At 37.7% G+C, this 23439-nt stretch overlaps 1 protein-coding gene across 1 annotated transcript; it reads right to left on the reverse strand.

Moving 5' to 3' along the window:
* Nucleotides 1-436: 436 nt before the first annotated feature.
* On the reverse strand, nt 437-21793 carry LOC143293869 (solute carrier family 49 member A3-like). Its single transcript, XM_076605186.1, is given in 11 exon segments — nt 437-5724; nt 7715-7866; nt 10157-10314; nt 13719-13871; nt 14674-14790; nt 16917-17051; nt 18349-18425; nt 19257-19311; nt 19313-19474; nt 20047-20205; nt 21626-21793. Coding segments are annotated over 11 exon segments (1533 nt in total). The 3' UTR covers nt 437-5527.
* Between the last annotated feature and the right edge of the window lie 1646 nt (nt 21794-23439).

Raw genomic sequence — 23439 nt, forward strand, 5'->3', positions numbered from 1 at the left:
GAAAAACACTTTTTTGACTCGTTTGTGTAAACGAAGTGAGTCTATGTTTTAACCCGGTGTTCGGTTGTCTGTGTGTGTGTGTGTGTCCGTGGTAAACTTTAACATTGACATTTTCTCTGCAAATACTTTGTCAGTTGACACCAAATTTGGCATAAAAATAGGAAAAATTCAGTTCTTTCCAGTCATCTTGTTTAAAACAATATTGCACCTCTGGGATGGGCACAAAAAATTTTTTAAAAGAAGCCTAATTATATGCAAACTGCATTTACTGTTATATTTATATTTTTTGTATTCTCTAAACTTGGCACTTTGACCTCTTATTCTGACACAACAACAAGAGGAGTCATTATTATCATTTTTTGTTCAAACAGGAACTTCTTTTGCTAAGCATGGAATTTTTATTTATTTTGCAAACGTTTTGGTGCAGATAGTAAAAAAGGGATATTACTCTGTAATTAATGCTAGGGGACGTAATTTATCACAAGTGAGTCTTGAAGGCCTTGCCTCTCTTGTTCCTACCTTCTTTACTCCACCCAGATGGAAATGGGTACCAGACTTCTTGAGACCACATGTCAGGATATTGCTTTGTACCAAGGAAAAACACTTTTTTCCTACTTCCTTTACTTCACCCAGATGGAAATGGGTACCAGACTTCTGTCGGAGAAGGTTGAAAAAACGACAGAAGGAAAGTATTGGTCCCTGCCTTCTTATACTGAGCCCTGGACTCCGTGAATTCAGAGAATTCATCCCCCGTGGCTGCAAAAGGCAAAGGGACACATGCATGCGCACACAAACACACACACACACACATGCACAGACACACAAACCCCATCATTCATAATATAAGAATCACAACTTTTCTTGAAACAAATGGCTGCAATAGTAAAAACAAAAATATCTTAGACCAGCTAAGGAATTAGGATCGTTCTGCAGTAGATGGTTAATACAGTATCCAACTGCAATCATTATGAACTGTCATACAAAATTTGTAAGCTTTCTTGTTCACAGTTTTGACTCATGTTATTGATGTACACTTATTTCACCGTAACCAATTATGCTAGAGTCAATTGAAAGGTGCAATATTAATTGTGTGAATCCATTAATTAATAGTGTATATATGCATTTTTGTTTTTCTCTGGTAAACCGTTGCACTTTTATTAGTTTCATCACCAGCAGCAAAAAACAATTAAAAAAAACTATCATTCATTAAAAACACACACACACAATCATTCATTAAGAAATAATATCTGAAAAATAACTGGTTGGTAGACTAGCAGCAAAAAAAACCCCCAAAAAACCCAAAACCACCACCAAAAAAGCACTGTTATTCATTAAAAAAATAATAATAATTAAAGTAATATATATATATATATAACCACTTGAAAAGAAATAGGTGGAAACCTTATTTCAGAACAAAGCCTATCAAGAATGGTAGGAAAATATGGTGTATGAACAGAGAAATAAAACTGCCAGATGATAACATTTTTTAAACATTCCACACACACACACAGAGTTCTTGTCAATGAGGTCTTGTGTGGCACATGACTCAAAACATAATCATTCATTCAAAATTTTAAAAAGTATTCTGACTTTCGAAAAGGTAAAACAAACATCACAATCATTATTATTAATTAATTCGTAAAAAAGTCCATGTACATCTCACTGACCCACAAAATACCAAAAGTGCAAAAAGGCAAATACCCATGAAGGAATTGAACACAAATGCAAAGTTTTGACTTGTGCAGGTTCCTGACGAAAAGTTGAAACAAATGATCTCACACAAGACTTGCAGTTGCACACGCAGAGACTTTCTATCACAATTTATGCCTGGATTCTCCTGCTGGTCTGCTGGACAAACAGTTCATCTGATTTCTTTGAGAGGGTCCTCCTGTCAGAATGAAGCCCTGTCTGTGAAGCACAAACACAGGCAGCAGTCCTGTGTGGAAACGGACACATTTTCACTGTCCCCACCTCTCCTCCTAGTTAGCAGCAGTTCTATTTCACTTGCGTCTTCACTGCCTGGCTGGACTGGAGATTCTGCTGTCTCCTGGCCAGGACAACATCTTCCCAGAAGGTAGTGTCCACTTGGCAGCTTTTAAGCTAAGCCTTGAAGAGAAGTATATGTGTCATGAGAGGCCTTTCTTGAACAGGCTGACTCTTATCTAGTCGTCAACGCAGCAGTGTCTTCAGGATTCTGCTGTCTGCCTTTTGTATATATATATCGCCTGTCCAGCAAAGCCGGCATCTGAAGAGTAGGTACTCAATCGATTCAGAGTTCTCCATTCAGCACCTTGTCCTGCCACTTAATTGCATTGTAAGACTTGCATTCTTTGTCTTTCAACAGAGGGACAGGTAAGCAAAATCACACCCAGTTTCATGTGTGAAGGTCTGGTCAGTAAAATCACTAAAGTCTAGGGACGACAACTGGTTATTCATGAATAGCCAATACACCATGTATTTTCACCTGTCTTCTTCAGTTACAAGGTATTTGCTAAAACATGTTTATGTACATAAATGAGAATCATCACTACCTTTCAGAAATGATTTCATTCAAATCATGGGCTTTGTGTTCTGTGTATTACTATAGATATATACATACATATAAGTCTGAAATATAACAAACTGGGAACATGCATATTATTCAGACTTGGGAGTGCAATATGCCATCAACTTTGACACACAAGAAGTGAATGCCTAATGGGATGAAGCATGTGATATCTGATTAAAATAAAATGACAGTTGCACTGCCAAATCTAAATATTTTGTCTGGGTTCTCATTTCAAATACCCAAACATTAGTCAATAGGCATTCACAAGCAAATACCATAAATCATAAAGGCATAATTATATTGAACATGTAAATATTTGAAAATTGTCATGGAAGGAAGAAAAACAACATATAAATTACACATACAGCCTTTGTTCAGGTACCAAAAAACAAAGTATTACAAATATGGACATCGTTCAAGGCCGTAACTGAGGTAGGCTTATCACAACAATTGGTGAATTATTATTTTTCAGTCATATTCCACATCAAGGTATTGAGCAAGCCATTTCCTTGATTTCTTAATCATAATACCTAATATCATGTTCTCTGTTGTTGATGACACAACCAGGTTCACTTGATTATTTTGTGGTTCAGGAAGTTCAGCGCTTTTCAGCCTTCCATATCTAAAAAAAACCAAAAAACGGAACCAGTCTTAGTAAAGCACCTGGAGCAGATTTCTGGACAGTGTGCTGTATAAACATCTATTATTATTAATATTAATGAAGACAAGAGAGTGTTGACAGCTACATGCAAATGGATTTCTGTTGTAGTTTTCCCACTGATTATGTACATCGATGACAACTTCCAAGATTTTTATCAAATAAACACACTGAAAAAGGCACTTGCATTCAAGGATATATGCATCCAAAAATACTTCAAGCCATTAACACTGATCAGTCCCGTTTGAAGATTTACAGCATAAATTAATTTACAGATTAAATCATCATGAGAAACAGCAACAATTATTGCCATGGAGAATCATATCTTCATTTTCCTGTCTCTCTGTCTTAGTGAACGAATCTACTTACCACTTGTTCCAAAGTTCGACTTACACAACAATGTTCACCAGAAACTGATGACCCATGAAAAAAAATCAGTAAAAAAAACCACCACCCACAAACAAACAAAATGAAGTAGATGTTAGACCTTTACAATATGAATATGTTACCATGAATGCTAACATTCACCAACTGTTTTTGTTGAACAGCTGAACACAAACCAAAGCAAAATAATCACAATAGTCTCTGGTGGTACAGATGCTGCCAACTTGATCTGATGTCTCAACCAGGCCGATGTAATTCATAGTACTTAATCAGTGAAAAGCACTGTCAGTTTCTAGTTTTTGACAGCATATTCTTAATATTTTGTGTTTGTTCATTAATTTTCAAATTTAAATTTCCAAAGAGCACAGGACTGATTTTTTATTGAATTATAAAATTACTCTGAAAAATGGTAAATGTGATATATATACTGCAAAACTCTGCTTCACGTTGCTGTTATCAACATGTAATTAACTCCTTACATATTTCTCTGTCACCTGCACATTCTGCATTATTAGCCTTTCTTCATTTATTACATACCTGGCGATAACATTTTGCAGTGTCACCAGCTCTACCTTCAAAACACGTTTGCTAGAACATAGCAACTATACCTCTTAGGTTAAGGCTGCTTGGAATGACTATCAAATTTTGTCTTATGTTTTAATTACACACATGAAACCTAGATATTAGTGTAGAATCTGACGTTTATCTCTGGCCAGTTCCTCGGAAGGGGAAGGCAGAAAAAAAAATGATGGACTGACAAGGCTGAAGAATGGACATGAAAACCATTCGCAAAGACCCAGGTTCTGACACAGAACTGACAGACCTGGAGGAATCTGGTGAACAACTCTATGCAGTACAGTACCACAGTGAGTGTAGCAGTGCTCGCCAATAAGATTATATTTGTTTGCAGCAACAATAGATGAGCGGGAGTACAAAGAAAAAACCTAAGTCCACAGTAATGTGAAGAGAACAAGATTTATTCTGTACTCCAGTTTTAAGATGGAGGAGATGAGTCTGCGCTACCCGGATGAGCATCCCGACACGATACGTCATCAGCATCACGTGACTAATACATGCTCTTACGCGACAGTGAGTCTTCACAGAGTTAAGGGAGAAGAAGAAAAGTTCTCTGGACAGTCCAAGGATCAGCAAGGCTCTGTGTAACAGACCTGTACACTGACACGCATGAGATCAGTACTGGGAACCAAAAACTGTTTCAGCATTCATTCTCACAATTTGCTCATGCATTCAGGACATTTAGACCATCAAGTACAATATACACATCATTGTGGAGAAAATGATCATGTCAACAATTTACAGATTAAATCTGGGGGAAAATGCTTATTCGATTTAACCTCTCAAGGATGTTGATTAAGATACATATTCAGATTGCAATCAACAAAGCCTGCAAAACAGCACATACATTGTTTTTTAAAGGAAAAAAATATGAACGGGGGGGAAGGTTTTTTGGGTTTTTTTTATATGTAATGCTGAAGAACTGAATCAAGCAAAGGAAACCATCAAAATGAACAAACATCTGGGAGACAAATCTTCAACTGGGAACAAAAATAAGAATTAGTCACAAGACTGGCACAAACACATTCTGTCTTTAATTCAACAATTACCAGCAGTGTCTACATATACACCCGCACCATTTCTGTTCACACACATACTCTCTCTGCATATTCTTTACACTTTTTTAAAAATTACATAAACTACAGAACACATCCACCACACCCAATGATGACAAATCTGTCAAACACAGGGACGTGAACATTTTCACAGATGCACTCACAGACAGCACTCACAATGTACACATGCAAATCGACACACTCGACAAATTCATTCCTAAGTTGCACTCACAGCTTCTACTCAAAATGCATTCACACGTGCCCAGACATGCTTTAATAATGATTCCTAAGATAAAAAGCAAACTGTTACGGATCATTTGTTTGGTCTCTGTCTCTCTCTTCCTCACATGTCTCTGTGGTCAATGTCTCTACACTCTGGCTCAAGACTCTTCGGTCATCCTGAGCGATGCGTTCAGCAAGCAGTCGTCGGTACACAGGACGGAAGCACAGTAGAAATATGATGGTGAAGAAGGTCATCATCCCATCCAGAAACAGACCTGGTACTGCACACGCACGCACGCACGCACGCACGCAAACACACACACACACACACACACGAAAACGGGTTAGTGATAATGCTTGATGGAGCCATCTAAAATTATGGCTAAATAATACCTTCTTAAGGTAAACATTTGACTGAAAATGATAATTCTTATATTTTGACACTGATAAATCATATTATTGGACAAAGACCCTTTCCTTCTACTGATAACAATGAACAATATATCAAAACTGATAATATTTGATAGAGGCCAATTTTATTATATCAATTCATGTTAAACTGTTAGCAGCAATGTTCTGTGTACAACTATGCTGTATGCTCTTCAAACTCTACACACATGTCCTGATTTCTTTCATAGAATATGAATTATGTCCATTGTAGATAATGACTGCTTGTACTTGAGCAACATGAAATGACAATGATAAAGTACTGGGCTGTAGTAGTAAACTCCCTGTACTTGTTCATTGATATCTTTCTTATTTGCTATCTTCTGTGCCCTCAGTGGCATTCCCATACAGCAGTCCCAGCACCAGTTATCAGTGTTATTTGCCATGAGGCCACCCAGCTGAGGAGATCTTGTATTGCCCCTGATTCACTTCAGTTTTGATTCAGTATATCAATATGCATGACGCCACCCATTCAACACTGTGCTGACAATAATAACTGCTTATTGCTTTTTTTTTGCTTTTTTTTTTTAAATGCCTATAGTTGACTTCATCAAGTTTTTGCACCTTATACATATTATTATCATTAGTAGTAGTTCTTTTTTTAATGTATTTATCTTCTTTTCTTTTTTTTCATTTTATTTTATTTTATTTTATTTTCTTCTTCTTTTTTTTTCCTCAAGGCCTGACTAAGTGCGTTGGGTTATGCTGCTGGTCAGGCATCTGCTTGGCAGATGTGTTGTCTGAACGCAGTGACGCCTCCTTGAGCTACTGAAACTGAAACTGCTGAGCCATACTGAGCATTCGTCCTCTCTAAAATGAAGACCACCACTACGTCCCTCCAACAAATTCTCCACAAGTATATATAGCGAGTGCAGGAAAAACTGTCACTGAGGTCATTGTGAGAGCTTGCCATGAAGAACAATATTTATTTCATATTTGATGAATAAGGACGATGAAGGTGAAGATGATGCAACAGAGTACTATACTGATTTGAGACTATGTGTCAGGGACATGATTATATATATATTAACAACAACAACAACAACAACAACACACACACACACACACACACACACACACACACACACACACATATATATATATATATATATATATATATATATATGTTTGTTTTGTAATGTCAAATGTATTTCTTTTCATATCTACAATGATATATGATTTATGTCCGGTAGGGTTCAAACCCATAACCTCTAAGTGGTCAGTCCATGAAACTAACCACTGCACCTTCTGGCTATCCTACCTGGTCAGTTTATTTTAATACAGTTCAATACGAGTGGGGATAAGCAAGAAGGCAGTCTTCCAAACTGTGTGCTAGGTGTAAAGAACATCAAACAATATGAACGACTTATAAATGCAGAATAAATAAAATCAAACCATGTATAAAGTACTTCCTAACAGACCTAAGAAACATATATAAAACCGAAAAATATATACACTCGATGGAAATGATGTCCATAGCATTTTCTAGAAAATGGTACCCATACATAAAAATGATTGAAGGCAATGAGGAGGAGTAGAGACAACCATGAATGTAACGTTTGTTCTTTCATTTATTTTCTTTTTCCTTTCATTTACTTACTTGTTTTTAACAGTGCATGTGACTTTTTTGTTTGTTTTTTTTCTCTGTATGAAGACAGTGTTGTGTCGTTTTCCTGATTTGCAGTTTAGGTGGCGCACAGTGGCAAATATTGTTGATTTCAGATGTTTGTTTTGTATGTCCGTCTGTATGTATTAAATGTTAAACTCAAAAAAAAAAAAAAAACAAAAAAAATATGAATGACAAACAAAACCACCACAAGTTACCTGTCCAGTCCTGAGGAGTGAAGTTGGCTGAGTTTCCTCCAGCAGTGGAGTTGCTGCCGGTTCCACAGGCATTGGGTAATTTTTTCTCTGCTGCTGACAAGGGTTGAGCAATCATCTGAGCGACCACCATGTAGATGAGACCTTGGATTTGTCTGTTCAAACACATACATGCACATGTGTGCCAGCATTCACACTGATAATCACCATGTGAAAAAAACACAATCATACAGTAGATACAATCTTGTATCAATGTTATACTGCATACCGGTAATCAAAAACCATACCTTAGAACATTAAAAGCTTTAGCTTGCATCCTTCGGACACACTTTTGTTTTATTTATCAAAAGGAAAAACAATGAGTTTTTGTAATTTACTCATCCTTAAGGTGGACCACGGCATAGGTTTTTCACCAAAAATCATTAAAAAACGTGTTTTGGGATTATACTTGTATTTTGTCAAATAATGTCTCTTCTTTGCATTTCTGTCAACCATTTTGCTCAATTTGACCGATTTCATTGCAAATAAAATCATTTTCTGACATGGGTGTGTGTGAAGTTTGAGCGAATGTGACAAAAAAATCAAAGTTTGCATCGATTTGGACGGCCTGGTGCTCACGATCTGGTTTGGAAACCCCCACTTATTTGGTATCAGTGTGAAGGTCATTCACCGGGCTGTCCTCTCATTCCTATTTCCTGTGGAAAATTCCACTCACGGAAACACACGAAGAGCAAATCCGAAGGAACCCGAGAGGCATTTTTGAGGGGTTGTGGCTGAGTCGAGGTTTCTGATTGGCTTGTCAGAGTAAAAAAATAGCCCATTGGCCCAATCGGTCATGTGACTTTTTCCAAGATGGCGTCTGTTTATTTTCACGATTTCATCATTAAATAAACAGCATCCATAAACTGGGATATTTATCCATGTGTTAATATGAGGTTCAACTACAGACAGATATATCCATAAATTGCTGACACTGGTGTAAAATATCTTTTATCATACACAACATATGCTTGGTTCTTGAGGAAATATAAAACACATTAAACAAATTTTTCTTTATACAGCAGCATGAATCTATGATACAAAATTTATTCATCCCTTTTTTTTTTCTGTGAGACTTACTTATGAGGTTATAATCTGAAACTGTTTTGCAACTGTGTGACCCCACAACAACCCAGAGAAATAACAGAAAAGATCAGGTATCATTTTCCAAATCTCTGCACAGCAGTATTGTGTTTTTAACGGTTGTACTGTAATAGTTGCAGTGCTGTAACAGAAACAAGATCTGTGAGGATCACAAAAGGGAAAATGAAGCCTCTGCAAGCATACAACACAAGTGATTCAAAGACTTGACAATGAAGATATTACAGGGTTCCCAGGTGGTGGGCATGAAGCCAAAAAAGGACCTTTAAAGGACTTTATAAGGACCTCAAATCAGTTTAAAAGGACCTTTGCCGACATGACTTTACAGTACACCCCAATCTATTTGACATGTAGAACAGCAGACACCTACCTCTCATAAACGGAAGAACAGCTAATCCCATTTGACTGTCGTATTTAGTCTTTGCAATTCACGTCACTGTAGGCTAGGTCTAAGCAAAGCAGCAGCAGCAGGCGTGACTCACAGCCACTGTACCACGCTTCGCGTCTGCCACCGAGCAGAAAGCGCACTACTGTTAGGGCCTAGGCCTATAGGCTGTATCCTCCTACAATAAGTACTGAGTTTCAGACGATCGCGTCAGCATCTTTCAACGCGCTTTGCAACTTGCGGTTTTGGTGTCGAAGGTGTTTCAGTTTCGTTCTCAAGTCTCTTTCTCTTCATAAAACAGGACTTAACAGTACCTTTGAAAAATTAAAAGGACCTCCTGATGAGTTAAAAGGACCAACTTGCTGAATCAAAGCACTTAAAAGGCCTTTTGACCAAAATCCAATTCCTAAGGACTTAAAAGGACTTGAAAGGACCCTACGAACCTTGTATTATGGCACATCAATCACTGGCCATGCTGGCTGAACGATCATGCTGCTGCTGATTTCTGGAATTCCAGACGTCTCAGAGTACACTGACAGGCATGGTAGATGATGTTTCACGTCTTTCACTGGTTCAGTCACATATATTGATTCAGTCGCTTTTTCGTATATGGGAGAAGTGTGTGTATCCATGTGTTTTGGAATTTACTTTTATTTACAATTAGCATGGCTCATCACATACCATGGATTAAACTAGTTAAAGAAGACTTTCTTTTTTAATTTGACAACAACAACAAAAAAAAAACCCAAAAAATGTTGAGTACAAATAAAACAACGTACTGGCCTGTAAATCATCTGTTATTGTAATTAACCATGATAAAGTCGGCCACAAAATTATCGTGTCATTAAAAAGAAAGAAAAGATTACAGCAGAATGTGAGAACGTACACCTGGAAGAAACACGATGCACATGTCTACTCACCCTGAGATAAAAAGTAGTCCTGAGCTCGTAGCTTCAGCCACAGGGTAGGTGATTTCAACAGCCATTTCCATACACACAGGGTAAGCTCCAAATCCAAAGAAGCCAAACACGCCGATGGAGATAGCAATGATGACTTCATTGTTCCTGTATCGGCTTATCTGGAGAGAACACGAAACACAAAATCTACAGATGAATTGCTGCAAGTTACTGAAAAGGCTGAAAAAATATGCATGGTTATTGAATGTATTTTTATTTGTATTTGTACTTCTTTTTATCACAACAAATTTCTCTGTGTGAAATTTGGGCTGCTCTCCCCAGGGAGAGCACGTCGCTACACTACAGCGCCACCCTTTTTTTTTGTATTTTTTCCTGCATGCAGTTTTATTTGTTTTTCCTATCGATGTGGATTTTTCTACAGAATTTTGCCAGGAACAACCCTTTTGTTGCCGAGGGTTCTTTTACGTGCGCTAAGTGCATGCTGCACATGAGACCTCGGTTTATCGTCTCATTCGAATGACTAGCGTCCAGACCACCACTCAAGGTCTAGTGGAGGGGGAGAAAATATCGGCGGCTGAACCGTGATTCGAACCAGCACGCTCAGATTCTCTCGTTTCCTAGGCGGACGCGTTACCTCTAGGCCATCACTCCACGTGATGCAAATGCAAATTCACGTGTGCATATGAGTAGAATGGGGGACTGAGTATGTGTGTGTGTGTGTGTGTGTATGTGTGTGTGCATGCACGCATGTGTGTGAGCATACACGCATGTATGTAATGATTAAGTGGGTAACTTATTATCTCAGGTCCACCAACAGTTAATGAATGTCTGACAAGCAAGGCCTGACTAAGCGCGTTGGGTTACGCTGCTGGTCAGGCATCTGCTTGGCAGATGTGGTGTAGCGTATATGGTTTGTCCGAGCGCAGTGACGCCTCCTTGAGCAACTGAAACTGAAACTGAAACTGAAACTGACAAGCAACAGCAATATTTGGCAACATCAACATAAGAATATCCCACAACAACACTATTTGCCAGCTTCAACACAAAAATCTCTCACAACAATATCTGCCAACTTCAGCACCAACAGCAAACAGACGAAAAGATGCACAATGAACAGGGACACACAAGACGCTCTTGATATGTAAGCCTGTGCATGGTTTGCGTGTTTCCTCTGACACAATGAGAGAGTCTTAATATGTAAGCCTGCACATGTTTTGCGTGTTACTTTTGACACAACAAGATAGTCTTGATAACTGAGCATGTGCGCAGGTCTGACTCAACACGATAGTCTTTATAAGTAGCTTAGTATGCCTGTGTATGTTTTGCGTGTCACTTCTGACAAACAAAATATCTTTGAAGAGTATGCTTGCACGGTTTTTTGTGTGTTACTTTTGACTCAAGATAATCTTGACAACAAGATAGTCTTGATAACTGAGCATGCACGCAGGTTGCGTGTTACCTCTGACACAACAAGATAGTCTTTATAAGTAACTTAGTATGCCTGTGTAAGTTTTGCGTGTCACTTCTGACAAACAAAATATTTTTTGAAGAGTATGCTTGCACAGTTTTTTGTGTGTTACTTTTGACTCAAGATAATCTTGACAACAAGATAGTCTTGATAACTGAGCATGCGCGCTGGTTGCGTGTTACCTCTGACACAACAAGATAGTCTTTATAAGTAACTTAGTATGCCTGTGTAAGTTTTGCGTGTCACTTCTGACAAACAAAATATTTTTGAAGAGTATGCTTGCACAGTTTTTTGTGTATTACTTTTGCCACAAGATAACCTTGATAAGTAAGCATGCATATATTTTGTGTGTTACCTCTGATACATCAAGGCACTCCAGGTAAGCCCGTCCATGTTTCGTGTGTTACTTCTCACACAAAATATTCTTGATAAATGCCCCTGCGCACGTTTTGCACATTACCTCTGACACAAGACACTCTGGATAAGTAAGCCTACACATGTTTTGCATGTTACTTCTGACACAAATTATTCTTGATAAATAAGCCTGTGCACGTTTTGCATATTACCTCTGACACAACGCGACACTCTAGATAAGTACCGTAAAGTTCGGTCTATAAGCCGCGATTTTTTACCCCAGCTTCAACCTCTGCGGCTTATACAATGATGCGGCTTATTTGAGGATTTTAACGATCCCGGGAGTGTCACGTTCTCGTCTATTCTTAGCTGCCCTTCAACTCACCAAAATCATGATTTCTCTCCATGAATTTTTGGATGAGCTTCAGGATAGTGTGCTGACTGTTCACGTTTTATAAATCAAATCCCCACACATTAAAGCCTTCAGATCAGCATTCAGTTCTACTCTGCTCAAGTGTACACCCCCATGCCGAAAACGTGACGTAATGCCTATGATGCAGCCTTCAAACTGAAGGCAATCGACCTAGCAGACGACAGTACAGGCGGCGAACCAGCAGCGACCTCCACTTTGCATTCATGTTCATGAAGTGAAAGCGAGGCTGAAGTCAGTGACAAGATGGCGCAGGAAGCTGTACTGGTTCTCAACTCTGACACTGAAGACGAAGATTTCAGTGGATTCAGTGAGCAGGATGACGTTGAATAAATGTGACTATCCCTGAATTATGGATCTTATTTTTGTTGTGTTTATGTATTATTTTTTTTGTGGCACTAGCAGTATTTTAGCTTGCTTTTCTTTGTGTTGTTTCCGCTTGTGTTTATTTCATAACCTACAGTACTGACAACTTTCCTGTAGTATCAGTATGTGCTCCAGTACTGGAAATAAGTGCGGCTTATAAGCCAGTGCAGCTTATGTATGTATGAAGTTCAATTTTTTCAAAAATTTAGTGGGTGCGGCTTATATACCAGTGCGCTCAATAGACCAAACTTTACGGTAAGCCTGTGCATATTTTGCGAGTTATCTCTGACACAACTAGATGCTCTTGATAATTAAGCCAACGCATGTTTTGCAAGTTATCTCTGACACAACGAGACATGCTAGATAAGTAAGCCAGCACATGCTTTGCGAGTTACCTCTGACACAACAAGACACTCTAGACAAGTAAGCCCGTACATATTTCGTGTGTTACTTCTCACACAAAATATTCTTGATAAATACTCCTGCACACATTTTGCATATTACCTCTGACACAAGACACTCTAGATAAGTAAGCCCACACATGTCTTGCATATTACCTCTGACACAAGAAGACACTCTAGATAAGTAAGCTAGTGCACATTTTGCATATCACCTATTACACAATGCTCTTGATAATTACGCCAGCGCATGTTTTGTGTGTTATCTCTGACATAACAAGGCACTCTAGACAAGTAAGCCCGCACATGTTATGAGCGTTACTTCTGACACAAAATATTCTTGCTAAATAAGCCTGCGCACGTTATGCGTATTACCTCTGACACAACGCAACACTCATGAATAAGTAAGCCCGTGCATATTTTGCAAGTGACCTCTGACACAACAAGACACGCCAGATAAGTAAGCCAACGCCCCTTTTGCGAGCTACCCCTGACACAACCTGACACCCCAGATAAGTAAGCCCCCTGTGTGCATATTTTGCAAGTTACCTCTGTGAAGATTATACCCCCCACCAGGCCAACCACGTAGCATGCCTTGGACACCTCCTCAAAGCGCTTCGTTTTGTCCACGATGGCGCCAAACACCCCCGCCCCCACGGTGCCGCACACAATCAGCAGAGCTCCACACAGACCAGAGAATGTCTGAGGACAGAACCACAACAGTTTCAGTTTTCAGTTTCAGTAGCTCAAGGAGGCGTCACTGCGTTCGGACAAATCCATATACGCTACACCACATCTGCCAAGCAGATGCCTGACCAGCAGCGTAACCCAACGCGCTTAGTCAGGCCTTGAGGGGGGAAAAAAAAAAGAAAAAAAAAAGGTGAATAAATAATAGATAAGCTTACACAAATAAATAAATAAATAAATAAATAATAACTATAATGTAAAAAAAATAAATAAATAAATAAATAAGATAACAATGATGATAAATAAGCAAAATATAAGAACCACAACAAAGTAAAGACACAGACCATCAGAACCGATGTGGTGAGCCTGTAGTTCAGTTCACTTTCTCAAGGACTAATCCATATACGCTACACCACACCTGCTAAGCACAGACGCCTGACCAGCAGCGCAGTTCAGCATGCTTAGTCAGGCCTTGACGGGGAAAAAAAAAAAGAAGAAAAAATAAATTGATATAATAATCAAAATAATAATAATATAATGTTATTGAAAAATTTGAAAATAAAAAACAAACAAAAAAATATATATCATAATTATAATAAATAAATAAATAATAAATAAACAAATGAGAAAGCCTCTTTAAGGTTGTAGCAAAATGACAAAAGAAGTTCAGTATATATAAATATATATATACATAGATATAAAAGGGTTCAGAATATACATATACACATATATATATATATAAAAGGATTGTGTGTCCTGACATAATCAAAACAAAGACAAGACACTTAGACAAGGGAGCAGACCATGAAGCACTCACATTGGAGTAACCTCGGGGGCAGAGGATCTGTTCCAGGAAGGTGGTGAAAGCCGTGAACAGGGCCAGGCCAGACCCAAACACCATGAACAGGACCCAGTAGGACTTCACTCTCCGGAGCTGCAGCGTTGTGTACACACATCCACCCACCCACCCACCCACCCACCCACACACACACATGCACACACACACACACAATCACCCACACACACACACACACACACACACACAATCAAACTATCAAATTTGTTTCTCTGAAAGGTACAGTGAACTCATTCAGAAATATAACTCACAGGATTACCAAAAAAAAAAACCCACTTCAAAATACCACTTTGAGTGACTGAAATATTTTGTGTGACTAAAATATACTTGGTTGTGTACTGCTCAAGCAAGCATCATCAGTAATGTGAAATTTGCTGAGCTGGTATTATGAGAAATCTCAGAGGGATGCCTTACTTCATTAAAAACTGCTAATTTTTCTCTCAGACTTAGGTCTCTGAGTTTGAAATACTGCTTGTGACTTATCTGTGATTTCTCTTCTGTTTGGTCTAAAAAAAAAAATGACCATTTTTGAAACAGCAATTTTTGCATGCAAAAGAACAAACCTGATCTTACAGATTTTGGAAGACATAAATCAAATACACGTCTGTAGCAGATGAAGCCAAAGCTAGTATAAGCACAGAACTAGAAGCACCCCCCCCAAAAAAAGGAGACTCTCATATCTCTCCTAGGTAAAATGGCTACCATCAACATGTGCGTTCCATAAATTTGTTTCAGTGCAGCTGATAATGATTTTGAATAAGGTTGTGGACACTGCATAAAGCTGCATACTTGTTCTTGGTGTAAATAATTGTGGATGATTCTTGTTTTGTTTTCCATGTTTGTGTTGTGTCCAGGAAGAGAAATACGAGGAGAATCAGGAGGTTTGTGATGATGATCTATAATGATTATCGTTGTTGTCATCACTGTTCTTTTTTTTTGGGGTGGTGTGGGGGGAGGTGTGTGTGTGTGTGTGTGTGTGTGGTGGGGGGGAGGGGGGGGGTCATGATTTGTATCTTTCTGTAGGTAATAACCTAGATATATATATAGTGAATTTGAACTGAACTTGCAGCTTGAAAACCTGACGGTTGTATGACAGTGTGAAAATCTAACTAAGATTCTCTCTTCGTAAGAGAGATAACGAGAGAGAGAGAGAGAGAGAGAGAGAGAGAGAGAGAGAGAGAGTGAGAGAGACAGAGACAGAGAGAGACAGAGACAGAGACAGGCAGACTGTCAGACAGAGATGAGAATAAGGAATAAATGGATAATAAAAATGTGACAATTATCAAATGGAGGTTGAATATTCTATTTACAAAAGTTACACAGGTACTCTACTTACTCAGTTGGGTTTTTTTTTGTTTGTTTTTTTAGTATTCTCCCTTACAGTTACATATTTCGACAAACAGAGAATAAGGAATAAATGGATAATAAAAATGTGACAATTATCAAATGGAGGTTGAATATTCTATTTACAAAAGTTACACAGGTACACTACTTACTCAGTTGGTTTTTATTTTTTAGTATTCTCCCTTACAGTTACATATTTCTACAAACAGCCTCTTTGTCAGGGTTGGCAAAGGAATCACGAATAAAAAAAAAAAAGCCATACCAAGTTTGGTAATCAACGATTAAATGAAACTCCACAAAACAATGGTTAGTGTTAGTATCAGCTTGCTTTAGCTGCTGATCAAGTATCAAGTTACTACACTTTGTTGTGACTGCAATGAAAAGAACAAGTTTGCATGATACTGCATCTTCAACACGAATGAAACGCGCAAGTGGCCAGGCTAACAGCATGCTTGCCATTCATGTTCAAACGTGTGTGTGTGTGTGTGTGTTTGAGTGTGCATGCACAAGTTCTAATATTGACCTGAACATGTATGTGTCAATATTTCTACTGTATCTGTGTTTGTGTATGTTTTTTTGTTTGTTTGTTTTTTATTATGTTTGTACCTTTTTATGAACTATCCCCTACCAATATTCCTTGTGACCCCAGTTCACTTGGTAATAAAGACATATTTTATTCTATTCTATAAGCAAATAAGATTAAAAAAAAAAATAAAAATAATAATAAAAAAAAAAGAAATAAACAAAAATGTTTTGTTTTTTTTTTTGTTTTTTTAATATAACGTACAGCTCTGTTGATTCGTTCCACCAAATAATCTTCTGTGTTAAACAGACGAGAAACCACGCAGGTAAGTGTGTACCTGTTTCAGTCCCAAGAAGAAGGTTTGGGTTCCCTCCGCGGCACTGGCAGTAGGAGGAGTTGGCGGGCGACTACTGCAGACACCAAACGTGGCGAGAACAGTCCCCAGGCCTGCCACTCCAGTGCACACCCACAGCTGCAAGTATCAGTACCAGTATCAGTATCAATATCAGTACCAGTATCAGTATCAGTATCAGTATCAGTACCAGTATCAGTATCAATATCAGTACCAGTATCAGTATCAGTATCAGTAGCTCAAGGAGGCGTCACTGTCTTTGGACAAATCCATATACGCTACACCACATCTGCCAAGCAGATGCCTGACCAGCAGCGTAACCCAACGTGCTTAGTCAGGCCTTGAGAGAAAACATAAATAAATAAAAAATAAATAAATAAATAAATAAAGACAGACAGACAGCGAAGAAGAAAGATAAAATGTTTCTGCCTCTACAATACATAAAGAAACAATACAAATACAAATAAAGATACAAATAATCAATATCCACAGCTGCAAGACAAGAGAAAGAGTAGAAAAAAAAAGTTCCTCTATGATGGTCTCATACACAAAAAAAAACCACACCAAATAACAAACACCCAAAGTTGCAAGACAGACATACAATCAGATAAAATAAAAAAAAAATTTTTAAGTTTCTCCGTTATCCACACACAAAAAAAAAACAACACAAAAACTAACCAACACCCAAAGATATAAGACAGATATACAGTAAAATGTTTTTTTCTATCACACACACACACACACACACACACACACACACACACACACACACACACACATGTATATACAAAAGTCAACACCGAAAGTTGCAAGACAGACATACAGTTAAAAAAAAAAAAAAATTAAAAAAAATTAAAAAACAGTTTCTGTCATACACAAAAAAAAACAACAAACATTCTCTGTCTCAACACACACAAGAAAACAAATGTCCTGCAGCGTGTTCCATTGCACAGCCAGTGATAATTATTAGAGTATGTTATTTCTGGACAGTTACTTCATATTGTTCTCAGTCCAGCAGAAAACAAACGGGCTGTATCATGGGTTGGATAGACATGAACAACAAAACTATCTGCACATTATCATAGCATTGATAAAAGCATTCGCATCTAACTGGCAGAGTGTGCAAACTATAAAAGAAAACAATAACAAATAATGTGTGTGTGTGTGTGTGTGTGTGGGTGTGTGTGTGTGTGTGTGTGTGTGTGGTATTTCAACTATTTGTGTGTATTTCTATGAACACACCAAGTGCTGCCGTAAGTGTGAAGCTTATGGTGTTACAAATGGCATGTATATAGATCTACATAATAATATTTAACATTACAAAGGCATCAGTAGCTACTGCTCAAGCATTCCAAAATGCTAGTATTGACCCCCAAGTGACTGCTTAAAGAAAAAAACATAAAAATTCAAAGCTCACCACTGTAGGCAAGTCTGACGTTGACTTTACAATGTTGGGCGACATTAGATTGGCAATCATGATTCCCAAGGGATTAGCTGGAAGCAGAAAAAAAACATGATAAACAATAACAAAGACAACAAAGGCCAAAGACTGATATATATATATATATATATATATATATATATGTGTGTGTGTGTGTGTGTGTGTGTGTGCTTGTCAGGAAGAAGAAATACACGACTCGTGCACGGGCATGAAGTAATGAATGTAAAAAATATAAATTATAATGCATGTGTGAGAACATGCACACACATGCATATGTTACAAGCACACATGCATCACCTGTAGATAAAGTTCCAAAAGATCTCTCTTTCTCTCTCTCATGCACACACAAGAAAGTTAACAATTTTCATATGAAACATTTGATTTTGAACAGATCATTTTATTTTGTTTGCAAATTATTATATCTATTCAAATATTACTTACGAAAAACAAAAACCTAATGTATTATACCATATACTTTCTAAATGACCTGAAAAAAAAAATTAAATAAAAATGTATACATTGCTTGGGAATTAAACTTATTTAAACTTATCTGAACTTGACTAAAAGTGGTGTCCATTCCAAATACTGATGAAGGATGTTCCATAAAAGAAAATATGTAGGGACTTAAACATGCATTCATTTTTGCTTCTTTTTTTTTCTTCTCTTTTCTTTTGTCTGTCTTCTTTGATATACCTTAAGTGACGTAATTTGCCTTATGGCAAGTCTTGCTTCATCTATTTTGTACAATTCATTGAATAATCCTACTGCCCATTAACTTTAAAGATTATACATCATGTTCTTGATTTTATTTCTGGGCAATATTTTCACACGTGCTTTGAAAAAAAAAAAAAAGAATATATGATTGTGAATTGAAACACTCTCACCCATAGATGCCAAAGTGTTGGCCAGGGCCCTCTGTGTGTCAGGAAACCACAGTGCAGGCCAGCTTGGTGGGCACAAACATGATAAAAGGCTGGGCACAAGCTGCCAAAAACTGACCACACATCAGCACTGGGTATTTGGCGCTGGACGACAGGAAATCAAATGTTGTCAAATTTCGAAGACCTGAACCAATAAGGTTCAGCCATGCTGCCAGAATAATCTGAAGACAAACAGGCACGGGACAAATGTCAAATGTGTATTTGTTTCATGATGTAAAAAAATATTTTGTGATGAAAGTTTTCTGGACTGTTTAAACACAAGCAACATGTTAAAGTTTCTAGTGAGTACACATTTAACTTTGTCCTGTGCATTATTGTGAGACTGCTAACAGTCAGAAAAACAATAGGATGTTGCTGCCATACTACACTTGCTGTAGCTCTCTGTCGCACTCTCACTGCAAGTCCTGCAGTGTAGTACAATGCATGACAAACATGACCAACTGGAGCATAAAACAAGACACTGAGTTGACTGACAAACAGCAATGAAAAACTTTCTAAAAACAAAATAAAAAAATGAATGGCTCCTATCAAACAATCCTGAGTCTGGTTTTATGCTTTCATGATTACAGAACTTTAATCAAATATTTGTGAGCAAGGAAACATCACTTTTTTTTAACTCTAAACTTTTACTGGAGGTTTGTGTGAAAGTTTAGCTGAACGTTTCTAAATCAAACCATCACAAACTGGCTGTGGCTAACTAGCTATTTTATTTGAAAAAATGAACAAATCTTACACTTGTCCTCAGTCCAAGGGTATCAAGCAGCCATGTTGCTAGAAGTCCAAAAGGAATGGAGGCCACAACATACACCAGTGACAGCCAGTTGACTTCATCAGCTGATATGTTGTAATAATCTGTGGTGTGGTTTGTCACTGGTGAAAAGCAAATCCATATCTGGGGGGGAAAAAAACCATGATTATCAATCATCATGCCAAGCCAAAAGCTCCTGGGGTGCACACATTTCATACCTATACATGTATAAATTTATAAATCTTTGCCAAGACAGAATTTTTACATAACAACTTGCCACATTCACTGGAGAAGACAGGAAATTTGAATTACCTCAATAATTTATTGCTACACACAGTACAAACCAAGCTTCAAACTTCAAACAGTAATGTTGGCTGTCACAGCTCATATTTATCAACATAGTGCAGTGGTACATAAGTATGCAGACAGGTACCAAAGCACTGATGTAAATTCACAGACTACAGGGCAGAAGAAAAAAAACAGGAGAACAAGACAACTTGCTGAGCACTTTCAATTGTCCCAAGTGTAGCAAGCGCTATAAAGCTCTCAGTCTCAGACATGAAAAAGAGACATGCTGTGCAATAATCCTTAGTCTGAGTTTAGAATATTAACAACTTGATTTGATGCCATACTTCATTGTAGTGTATGCGTATATGATGTGGTGGACAGAGACAAACCTGGAAAAAGAACTTCTAAGTTCCCGAGTTCAAACCCTATAGAAGCAGTTGTTGTTTTTTCTCTCCACAATAATCTGCAAAGATGGTCTGGATGCTAGCTTTCAAGTTCCTCATATGCCTGTATGTAGAATGCATTGATCAATGATTGTACACAATGCATGCTGACCAAGAACATACAGATGCACTTTGACATGAAAACATAAATCATACTAGCATTGTGTAACAATTAACATGCACACTGGCTGGGGGGCTATCATGTCTGGGTGTGGTCAATGTTGTCTCGCATTAAACATACATTAGAAGCATGTGTTTAACACTTAGAGAACTTAAGTGCATGGGAACTGCATGCTTGCAAAACAGAAAAAAAAAAATCTGACGACATGGGGAGTTTCCATTCAGAGATTTTCCATACATGTATGTAAACTGTCCATAAAAACAAGAAAGTAATACAATTACACATGACAACATAATCATAATATACAGCTGGAATGCACAGAAAATAGACTGTAACAAAGCCACTGATTTAGGATCAATTATGCACATCAGTCGTGGTTGTATGATCCTTTAAGTAGTAATATTGCTGACATTCCCAGCATGAAAAATTAAATGGAATGATTGGGAGTCAGTGCAATCTGATAATCAATAAATGTCAAAAGTGGTATTACATTTCAAACAAAACTTAGAAACTAGACAATGATTGTGTGTGCATGTGTGTATAAACATTCAAAGTGATAAAGGCTGTGTATGCATGTGTGTGTGTGTATGCATATTGCATACACATGAATCACATGTGAAAGTGATGCTCTCGATATTCAATCCACGCGATCACAGTGATGAAGAAGCAGACGACCTGCATGGGCGACTGAACAAAATTAATCATTGCTTACCATGGCATTGGCAATGTTGATTATACAGACAACGAAGACTATGAACCATCGTCGTGTGTACAATGTATATTCCTTCTGAGTCTGTGGTTGGTAATGATTTACGGTGCTTCCGTAAAAAACATCGGCAGTAGAGTCCTGTCTATTTGAACTTGCTTCTATCGTGGCCATTTTGTTCGTAATTTGTGCATGTGATCTAAAGTCACGTGATATCATTTCCTTGTGTGCAATAACATCAAGACCCTCTCGTATTTTTAACCATGGGATAAACCTTGAAGGCCATTAACAAATACAGAGGCTATCATATCGTTCGTATTGATTATTTCCATACTAATCATATTTTTTTTCAGAACTAATCTACCAACCACAACAATGAAGACAACAAATCAAACGATACAACTCTTGGTGGCAGGGTTCTTCTGGGAGAAACCCGGCCGGCCAGTGCCGGCTGCTAGTAGTAGTAGTAGTTGTAGTAGAGTAGTTGTAGTATAGGGACTGGCAGTCATCTTCCTAGACCTCTCGGCCTTTTAATGTCCCCATCGAATCTTCGTCTTCACTTCTTCCATTTTATTTTATTTATTTATTTTCTTCTTTTGTTTGTTGCTGTTGGGCGGTGTTCGCAAGTACACTTCTGCAAGAAACTTTGTTTTATTCATCTCATAAAAATTTAAAAAATTAAGATGGTGTTGTGTCAACAAGGAGATTTTTGAACGTGTTAGTATTTTGTGCAAGTTTAACTTTGGTTGGTTGTGTATTCCATGTTTGTGCAATTCGGTTAACCAACTGATGAATTTTTTTTGCTAATGTTGGTGTTGCAGTGTTCAGTAAACAAATTTTCTTTACCGCAGTTCCTTGTCCTATCATAGTCCGACATTCTAAAGACATGTCTTGCATTTACATCATTTATGTTATTTAATATCTTATAAGTGTCATCAAATCTCCTCTTACTCTTCTACCTTTTAGTATAGGTTATTGTAAAGCACTGCAGTGTACGTCCTCATGGGCCTATGTGGTTCAATTTATATGATTAAAACAAAGGAAATATTTCTATTATTTCTTTTTGTTATTGTGAGAATTCTCGATCCGTGTAGGCTGTATCTATCATGTGTTGTGAAGTTACACCATATTGTAAGTTTTTCTTTCTTTTTTTTTTTTTTTTTTTAAATATTTTTTGTATTGTTACTGTTAAATCTCTTTGCTGTTGTTTCACGTTATTTGTTTGTTTTCGAGGGCTGGATCAGTGAAAAAAGCCTATATGTATGCTTAATGCATTGCCTCAGAAAATACAAATTATTCATTCATTCATTATTCTCTCTCTCTCTCTCTCTCTCTCTCTCTCTCCCTATATATATATATATATATATATATATATATATATATGTGTGTGTGTGTGTGTGTGTGTGTGTGTGTGTAAATGTATGTATGTATGTATATGTACCAGCGTGTTGAATCTTATCTTTACTATTCACTGCATGATTATGTTCTCTAGAATATTGTCAGAGCTAAAATAGTAAAACGGTTGTTTCTGTATCAGTCTATTCACCTCCTCACCACCACTACCGCTCCTCTCGGCTCCTACGTACCGTGATTCACTCAGGCTGCTGCCGCTGTTAGTCTTTTAAAACTGTCACAGCTGTTCCATCCACACCGGCTTTCTCTGTACCACCGTGACTACACAACAGCAACTGCTGCCGCGTCAGTCCTTCTATATAGATTCACGGTTACTATGTAGTGACCACCCCGCTACAGTATATAACCACTTCTGTGAACATGCACATTCGCTTCAACAACACAGTATATGATATACGTACTACTAC

Source organism: Babylonia areolata, chromosome 19 (assembly GCF_041734735.1).
Source record: "Babylonia areolata isolate BAREFJ2019XMU chromosome 19, ASM4173473v1, whole genome shotgun sequence".
Taxonomy (NCBI): Eukaryota; Metazoa; Mollusca; class Gastropoda; order Neogastropoda; family Buccinidae; genus Babylonia; species Babylonia areolata.